This window comes from Festucalex cinctus, chromosome 19 (genome assembly GCF_051991245.1).
Source record: "Festucalex cinctus isolate MCC-2025b chromosome 19, RoL_Fcin_1.0, whole genome shotgun sequence".
NCBI classification, from domain to species: Eukaryota; Metazoa; Chordata; class Actinopteri; order Syngnathiformes; family Syngnathidae; genus Festucalex; species Festucalex cinctus.
Window position 1 is genome coordinate 7,927,587 of NC_135429.1, and position 9,870 is coordinate 7,937,456.

Here is a 9,870-nt window from a genome sequence, read left to right on the forward strand (position 1 = left end):
GCACATTCATTTCAAAGATTTCCCCGCTGCTCATGCACACATTTCGACCAGGCATGACGCACTGGCGGAAAACCGGAAGCGCTGCTGACATCACAAGAAGCCATTCAGCACAATGAAAAATATCATTTGGGTAACACAACTGCGTTCATAAAAATGGATGTAAAGTCATGTAAAATATCGGAATACGTATCGCCTTGAAGGCCACCGGGATACACGTGTATCACGATACGTATCGTATTGTGACACCTGTATTGTGATAATGTATCCATGAGGTTGTTGACAAAACCCAGCCCTATAAGATAGTAATGTATCAAAATTGCACCGTAGATGGATGATGGGCGAGTACAGGTATCGGTGCCGATACCAGCCTTATTTTAAGGTATTGGTACTCGCATCTTGTGGCCATTTTGCAATCAATAATAAGAAAGTACAAGAATAGAAAAAAAGGGAAAATGCTATATTGGGATATATATTCAGGTCTTTAAAATGATCTGTCATTGTTTTTTAGGGGGAAGTTTTATGTACTAGACCTGTACTGATATCGATCTGGGGGGAAAAAAAAAAAAAGTGGTATCAAACATCTCTAAATGGCAATAAATAAGAAATTGCAAAGTTTCAAAACTAGTATGAAGGTTTTCAATAAATAAATCAATAAATAAATTTAAGTGTATACGCTCCCTTATTTAAATTAGACCAAGCCATTTTTTTCAATTATAAATGACTATAATGACATTTATTTAGTTTCTGAAAAATATATTCTTTCAAGACAAATTCATATCCAGTATTTACAATTTTCCAAAAGAAAACAGTAAGAGGGTAAAAGAACATACAGAAATGAGAGGTACAACCAAATTGATAACAAGAAAACATTGCTTTTACAATTATAGGCTAAACGGTAACACTCTAACAGGTTGCCACCTGTCAAAAATAGTCTTTGTTAAATTGTTCTCGTTAAATATTTTTATTTTTTTTACGTTTGTTAGTTATTTCATAATGATGATGTGAGAGCTCGCTGTGTTCCTGTGCCATGGTGTGGTCTGTTGGAACAAAGAAGAAATACAAGAATTAGAGCAATTACATGAAACTAAAAAAAAAATTCTTTTTTTTTTTTTGTACATGAATAATGTTTTATCTCTTAACCCAAATGTGAAACCCTCTTGAAATGTCGTTCAAAGCCTTTCGGCAGGGCTCCCTTTGACATGCATTGACTGAATTCACTCAGGGGAGGCGTGAATAAACGGCTGCAGATTATTTAAATGACCCGGCTTGCGTGGAGATAACTCTGAGGCCCCCGCAGGACGCATCAGCCTGCTGCCTGACGAGGCGTTAAAGTGGCCTCTCAATCACATGATTTATGTGCTCACAGCTCAGCCTCCGTGGCCAGTCAGGTGTAGCAGTGTTTACCCCCACCTGCTCGAGGCTTCATTTAGCAGGAGACATGTGGCAAGAAATCGAGCTTGATCGCGTCAATTAAATGCGTGGCGTTTACCTGTCAGTGATGAGCCGGAATGGAGACTTGAGTGAATCCGGTCTGTGGTCACTGTCGTCATCTGGAAAACAACAAAAACCTGTTGAGTTTATTTGTGATTTGTTTTTGTTTTTTACACGACGATGTTGCGATAACATCCCGTCGTCGTATACCGTCTCTTTTTGGACTAAAGCTTCCGGACGAGTCTCCGTCACTGTCGTCTTCTGTCCCGGAAGTGCCGTGTCCGGGGCGCGCGTCGTGACGCACGGGTGGCGCGGGGCCGCGCAGGGGCAGGTGTCCGGCCTGCGCTCCTCCGAGGAGCGACCTCATGTTCAACAGCGAGTTGGCGTTGAGAAAAGCCGCGTTGGCCCAGTTGTGCAGTTTGCCGATCTGGCACGTGTAAATCCCATGAGCCGGCAGCAGCGCCGGGTGTCCGGCGCCGGGCGCCAAAGCCGGGTGGTGCGCGTGCGCAGCGTGGGAGGGTTTGTGCGAGCTGTCCGGTGCCGTGGCGGTCTCAGCCAGGGACCAGATTTTGGGTTTGCTCTGCGGCGGTCTCTGACACTCCTGCCTGCCGGGGGAGCCATCCGCCGGTTTGGCCGCGGGTGGGGCTTTATTGAGGGAAATAGCCGCGTCCGCGGAAAGCGTCCTGGTGCTTTCGGTGCTCCGAGGCTCCGTCGAGGCCTGTCGGCCGGCCACGTCCGACTCCTTCTCGCCCTTCCTGCAGCCCTGCTCCGCTGCGGCGCGCGGCTCCTCCGGTCTTTCGATGTCGACCGTCTCCAAGTCGATCTCCTCGTCTTCGTCGTCGTCGTCGTCGCTGCCGTTCTTGCCTTGCTCGTCCTCGTTGTCGCTGCTGAAGATGCGTCCGTCGCGGTCCTCGGCGCTGCGGCCCCACGTCACCTTGTTCTCCTTCTTGAGACGCCTGCGTGCGTTTGCGAACCAGGTGGACACCTTGAATACACCGAAACGTTTTATTAGGCCAATTAATTACATTTAGTCCGTGGTGGAATTTGGCCTACAGCCATTAAAAAAATAATATGAAAAGAAATTGTTGGCTTTTTGTTGCTTTTTTTTTTCCATCCACTATAGAGCTATATTTTTCCCCCTTTTTTAAAAATATGATTTTTTTTCCCTATATACCTGCGTGAGTGTCATCCTCGTAATTATAGCAAGCATGATCTTCTCCCCTTTAGTGGGGTAAGGATTTTTCTGGTGCTCCTGCAGCCAGGCCTTCAGGGTGCTGGTGGTCTCTCGCGTGGCGGTCTTGGCCCTCGACGGGTCTCCGTAGGGATACTGGCCGTACGGGTAGAAACCTTGAGCAGCGTGCACAGGTAGAGAGCCCGGGTGGGGACTCGGGCTGTCCTTTAACTCGTACTGGGAACCCTGCAAGTTTGAGGGAAATATTAGTGTGTGAATAATTTATAGATACATAAAAAAAAAAAAATGTGAATGTTAGGTTATTTTTAATTGCTTTTGATTTTAAATATTGCGGTATTGCAATACTAGACGAACATATTTTTTTTCTCTTATGTAAATTGCGTATAAGGATTTATTTTGTTGTGGTAATATCAAGCATAAAATTGCTTTCAAAACAAGTCAAAATTGAAATGCAATTTTTGCAATGATAATTTTACATTTAAGCGTTAAAAAGTACCGAAATATTTCGTTCTCAATTAGTCCAAATTAATGACAGTATGTTAAGGCTAATGAACCGCGTCATTGAAGTTATGTAAACAACTTACAAGTCTTACCATTTGCGAGATGAGAGCGAGGTCCGGCGCTCCGCTATAGGGCAGAAAGGCACTGTAGTTGGGGGCCGCCCACGGGCTCCCGTACATCCCCAGCATGGAGCCGACTGCGGCGGCTGTGGCCGACGAGCTCACGCCGCTTTCGCCGCTCCCTTCCCGGCTCGAGGCCGGCCGTTCGCCCGCGTACACCTCATGGGCGGCGTTGAGGAACTGGGGGTACCCCAGTTGAGGGAAAGCCATGTCCAGTAAAATCGCTCCCAAAAGTCGACAAGAGCAGGCAGAGGGAGGGGATGAAAAAAACAAAACAAAAAAAACAAAAACAAATCCCAAATAGATAATGGAAGAAGCTCAAAAATAAAAGAGGTTACTAAATCACCAGAGTCCTCTGTTTGGAAACTGTCAAGCTTCCACTTGCGCGCTTCTAACAGTCCGAGTCAAAGCGCCACTTTGGCACGTCGAGTGCGGAGTGATGCGCGCGTTTGGCCGCAGGAGCTTTCTGGATGTGGAGCTGACTGACTGATTGGCAGCCTACTTAAGCTCCAAGCTCCTCCTATGCCCAGGGCAGGCGATTAGTGCATTGGTTAGCCCATGCAGGTCGTGGGTGGCTTGTGGTGTGTGCGCTCGTGCATGCTTGTGTGCATGGACTTTTTTTTTTTTTTTTTTTAAGTCGAACAATATGGTCATAGAGGAGGATCTGCGAAGTGTGCCATTTTATTAGTGGTGTGAGAAATACACCGCCTGGCATTGTCACATTGCTGGTGCATGCTCATCACGTTCAACTCGCAATCGCGGATGCAACAAATGTCGTTAAACGCTATCATTAAAATGAGCAATAATGAATTAAGCGCGGGGGCAATTGGCACCTTTTGCGCGCGTTTTACGCGCACGCGCGTGACAGCTGATCCTCACTATTTAGCCACTCTGTCTGCAGTCTCTGGCAGGCAGATGGGACCGGCAGGCCATTGATATGGTCGGCCAGGGCCAGGTCCAGGAGGAATGTCCGTGATTATCGACGGAAGTCACTGGAGCATATTTTCAGAGGGCGGATACCAGGGACGGATGGGATTGATAGAGATCGAGAGGATAAGATCAGTGCTGCGGAGTGGAAAATGACAGATGTTGCCTGAGAAGAATGGACTTGTTGTTTTAACATGTGATGCTGCAGACAAATTGTTCATTGACCAAAATTGTGACAGTGGTGCCTTGAGATATGAGTTTAATTTGTTCCATAACCACACTCGTAACTGAAATCATCGCATTGAAATGAATACAAATGCAGACTTCTCCCCACAAAAAAAAAAATATAAAAATGTTTTGAAAGAGAAAGTCAAGTTAAAAAAAAAAATCTTCACAATATGCTCTCTGCGACCCCACTATAGTCTAAACATGACATTCAGGTTAATATTGCATTTCTGGAATATGAATTTAGCAGAAAAAGCCACCTGTTTTTATCCATCTCCATCAGCGGACGGCCATTTTGTCACTTACTGTTAAATAAAAATGACATTGCAGTGCTTAATTAAATGCTCAGCTAACAACCAATCACAGCTCACCTGTTTTCCGGGTTTACTCATGTGACATTCACAAATTGATTTTGCATTCCAGGAAGTCGGACATATTCCACTTGGAATCTCCCAGTTCCTTAAAGTGTTTAAAGTGAATGTAAACAACAAAGATGGCTGATTCTGATAAATTGTTGTCAGTCAAAATCACGATGGGTTATGTAAAGTTACTGTTTTCGAATAACTAAATTAATGTTATAATAATTAAATAGTTACATATGTTTATAATTGTGTAAATTATGTTTTGCCATTCATGGTCTTTGTTTTTTGGGGGTTCGCCATTGCCGAGGGACGTCAGATTTAAAGTGGTCGGTGAAATTGGGTCCTTTTTTTTTTCTCCCTGACTTTGCAACTCTGATATCCAAGTTCAAAGGGGCGTTCTTGTGTGCATACTTCCTGGTTTGAAATCGGAAAAGTCCGACTTCCCACCTTCCTCAAATGCAACATGACCCCGATGACAGCAAGTTGCAAAATGGCCAACGCTGAGAGGGATAAACAGCTAGATTTTTCTGCTTAATTCATATTGTATTATATTTAAAATAACAATAGTAATTCTCTTATAGTTTGGAAAAGTTGAATTTCGGATGAGCTGCGAATCATATAATGCACCGAATTCTCATCGAAGAAAACATGATGGTATATGCGAAAGTGGACTTTTTGTGAAGGATAAAGGCAGGGAACTGCTTGTTGCCTTCTCATTAACAGGTTTGAACATCAAAATAGCAACGATTCTTATGTGAACTCACATGCGCACACACTCGAGCACTGGGGCGGTGCTAATGAGGTAGCGCACCCGGCGCCCTGCTCACTGGCCTGTGGCCCTCCTGGCTTCCCTCAGAGGTTAGCCGTGTAATTACCCTATCCCCATAAATACAGATTCATCATCATCATCCTCCTCCTCCTGGAGCCCCCCTCCGACGAGCTGAGAAAACGAGAGAGAGATGAGAGGGAAGGAGGGGAGGGAGGCGGGCGGTCTAATGATTTCATTACTGTGCTTAAAGCCCACTCGGGCTAAGTGATGGACCACTCATGTGGCGTTTGCTTTCTCTCCTCGAAGCGCCACAGGCCACTTGTGCAGCTCAAAGCTGTTTTCCTTAAACGGATATCATGATGCGGCTTGTGTGAGTGTGAGAGAGAGAAATATAAAGAGAGGATGCTTAATCTCCATGGCATTTTAAATGGCATTCATAGAGAGTGGCCCTTTCCTCATTGCCAAGGTAAATGGAGCCAGGGGACTCCATTTCAGCCCGATAAAAGAGCAACACTCGCAGCATTCCCTTCCTCTCTCTCCCTCTCTCTCTCTGTCTTGTTTCTCACTCAAAATTGATGTTGTTTTTTCATGACAGGGAGGGAAACGAGACATATCCACCATCTAATAGGATAATATAACCCCATTCAACACACACCCTCGCCTCCCACCCGCTCGCTCTCTCTCTCTCTCCCTCCATCTCTCTTTCTCTCTCTGCCTTTGTAGCTGCCTGATTTCCATAGTGTCTCTGTGGAGAGGCAGTTAATGAATTCCTCTGAGCGGGAGAAAGGGGGGAGAATGGTTTTGGCGGTTTAGAGAGAGAAAAGGGGGGATAGGGGGAGGAAGGCTTTGAGCTATGCCATTCAACTTCACAGCCGAGGCCTGCTTGTGCATTCACAGTGTGTGCGAGTGTGCGTCTTTTAACACGAACCTGCTAAGACTACCAAATATTTAGACTGGCCTCAGACCTCTCTTTATGGCGACGCTGGATTGAGGGATCTCGGGAGGCAGCTTGACTCCATTTGAAAGCCATTCCCCGCTATTAGCTGCGCGCAGACAAAGGAATAACTTACATTCGGACACGTTCAAATGAAGTCCCACAATCCACTCACATTGCTCGTTTCCTCCTGGGTCATTTTCAGTGAGGTAAATAAAAATGACGGAAAGCATTGTGCTTTGCCTGATGCTTCATCTGTTCAATATTCAAGAGGTGGCACAAATGATGATTCAACTACATTCTAATGGATACAGCGAACAGTATTTGTTGTGTTGACACATTTGCTGATTCACCTCTAATTTGAGGAAACTTTATTTGTGTAAACAAGAGTTGTGTTATGTGTGAGCTTGGCCCTTCCAAAAGAGCAGACATAAGTGCAACTTTTGGGGAAAATATTGACTATAATGCACCAAATGAAATACTTAAACTCAGTCTGAAATTGGATCTCTGTAAATACCGTTTTAATTGAAGACATAAATGCAAATGACTTGTTTAGCTCCCAATGGCCAATTAAAATAAAATTGAAAAATATTCTCTTTGAGTTTAGTTTTTTTTAGCGTTTACATTTGCTTTCAGGACGGTTGCTTTCTCGTCACTGATATGTTTCCAATTGAAGCAATGGAAATAATGGTGTCATGAAGAGAAAAGGCAAAATGGCAGTTGGGCGAAACCAAACCCGCACCAAACGATTTTCAGCTTTAATCAAATCCTTATCGTTCCATATTTGGTGAAACCAAAAATGACTCATAGCCTAAATGTAGAATTTTGCATAATTGTAATGCATCAGCAAACATGTTATGTATAAATAAACACTTTTAAAAGGAATGGACAAGTGATGCTCCAGTAATTATGCAAATTATGTTCTACTGGAGAGACAGTGCATAAAAGTGCCACATATTTGCATCATTCTAGTAACTTTACCAGTTGTGGGAAAAAAAGTGTCTTCACGTATACCCATTTGTAAACTGCCAATTGCTTACCAGTGCAACAGGTGGCGCTATAGCCCAAACCCATAAGGCTAATTTAGCCAATCCCTGATGAAAGACATTTTCAGTATGACGATGACAAATGGAGGGAAGTTGACATCAGCGATGGACTGGAATCTCACATTTGATCCATTTATTGAATATAAACAGAAATTTGTCATGTCATGAGTTGTAGCAACAGCAGGAATTCACATTTGTAAAAACATCCCAAATAATGAGCTAAAACATTTTTACAGAAACCTGATCAAAAATTGAGCAAACTATTTCCTTCACTTCTGATTTCATCAACTTGTGTGTATGTAATAAAACAATGAGGTGATTAAAAACTGATATGGTTTCACCCTCATAACAGCTGTCTGAGGGAAGCCGTAACTACCAAGTGGTCTGTGACAAAAAATAAAGTTAACATCCCTGATGTACAACTATAATCCCATGAAAAAAAAAACTTCCATTCAGCCATCCATTTTCTATACCATTTTTCCTTTTAAGGGGTTGATGATGTCTCTTCACGTGATCACCTTGGGACAGCCACAACCGATTAAGAAGCCCACCTTTCACACTTGGTTATCATGACATCATATATAGTCCAATTCTGTGATGTTGGATCTCAGGGAAGGAAGTATGAGTGCAGAAAAAAATAGATAAAAGTCTTATCTTAAGCACTGGTAGACTCCACTATGAGCTGACGCTGAATCAGATGAATCACTGCGACACATAACAGATAAGCTTTGACAGCCTCAGGTAGCGACCCATCGTTTTATATCCACTTCACACTGATCCCACACTTTTTTATTTTTTTGTTTTAATCATCACAGTGTGAGGACGTACTACACTGGAGACGTGATTATTAATGGCTATTATTATAATGCGAGCAATTATATCACTTGCAATGTGACCTGACTGCCTTTTGCCTGGAGATGCATCCTGCTGACAGAACATTTTGACCCAGAGGGGAAACGCTCGACAAAGAGCCTATCATTAGCAATTAATGGGCGTGCCAGCGTTTGTTTGTTAATAGCTCCTTTAGAAGCCCAATGGGACTCATTTACAGTGCCTGGGCCAGAAAACAGACCCTGACCTCCGGCGAGGGTCACAGTGAATCAGCCCAGCTTGTGCAACTCCAACCGCTTTTTATTCGCAGATTGCGTCTAAAGAGCCGCCGTTAAATACTGTTCCATCATTCCCCATTGAGAGCGATGAAAACGAGCCATGTTCGACAAGATTGCTGACTTTAAAAAAAAAAACAAAAAAAAAAAAAGGTGAATTCCCTCCTCCTTCTTTACAGAAAGACTTAGCAGGGGGCTTTTCTCATGGATAGCAATCTGATTGTTTTCTAAACGGATTATTAACTCTTTTGTTACAGTAGGGGTCACTTTAATGCTTCTTAGGGGCCATTAGCATTGCTTTAAAGAGCACACACACACACTCACACATACGCAGCAGCGCTATGTTCTCGGATTTGCCGTTTCTTGTCTTTGTTGTTGTCAGCGGGAGCGGAATGATACCGTTATAATGCCGTTAAAAACAATAGCTTGACATAAAAGCGAGGTGTGGGAGGCGAAGGGAGCGCGTGTGTGGCTCCGTGTGTGTGTTGTGTGATGAAAAGTAGCCCTCATAGGAGGACCAGTAAGCTTAATGCAGTAGTGCTGACTTCAATGACTACCTCAAAGAGCGGCGGCATTACACAGGCAAATCCCTCCCAAGTCCTCGAGTGAGGGAAGGATGAGCTTGAGAAGTGGCTCAGATCTCCAAGATGGCGGAATTAGAACGGGGAAAGGTGTCGCGTGTGGGAGTTTGAAGAACCGCTCTTTGTACTATGTTTATTTCTCCGAGCAGAAAAAAACGGGGCAAAGCTTCCCTCGGGAAAATCAAAGATACTTAGCTCAGGTCAAAGCATCACGGGCCGCAGAGCACCAAGGCTCACATTGAGCATATGAATGTGACGTGGTGGAGGAGGTGGGAGGGACCCCGGGGGAACCGCCGATTCTGGCTGGATGCCCCGGCTAGCTTTGAGCTCCTGTTCTAGGGGACAGATAAAGAGGGTATCCCTTACAGGCCTGACCTCCAGCCACCCCTGTCATGAGCAGGAGGGGTCAAAGTTCAGATCAATTGGCTCCCCACCGCCCGCTGTCCGCACAGGGGCTTACTTGGCGGTAGGAGGAGCAGCAGTGAGGGGGCGTGGCCTGTCCTCCATCCAGCTGACATGAATCCAGGTTTATATAAACGAATGCAGTCAGGGTGTCCGCGGGTCATTCAGAAAGAGTCATGAAATGGATATGGCTAAAATTAAAGCCTTAAATGGCATTAAAAAGCATTTATTTTACTTACAACGTTGCACAGAGTCGCCGCTATAATACCATTTTG

The 9,870-nt window shown here is 44.4% G+C and overlaps 1 protein-coding gene across 1 annotated transcript; it reads right to left on the reverse strand.

The window, feature by feature from the left end:
* Positions 1-743: 743 nt before the first annotated feature.
* Positions 744-3,764, reverse strand: irx1b (iroquois homeobox 1b). Its single transcript, XM_077507010.1, has 5 exons — positions 3,217-3,764; positions 2,606-2,848; positions 1,642-2,416; positions 1,490-1,550; positions 744-1,037 (listed from the first exon to the last, which is right to left on the reverse strand). Exons 1-5 carry the CDS (start codon positions 3,451-3,453, stop codon positions 989-991), a joined length of 1,365 nt encoding a protein of 454 aa, XP_077363136.1. The 5' UTR covers positions 3,454-3,764; the 3' UTR covers positions 744-988.
* Between the last annotated feature and the right edge of the window lie 6,106 nt (positions 3,765-9,870).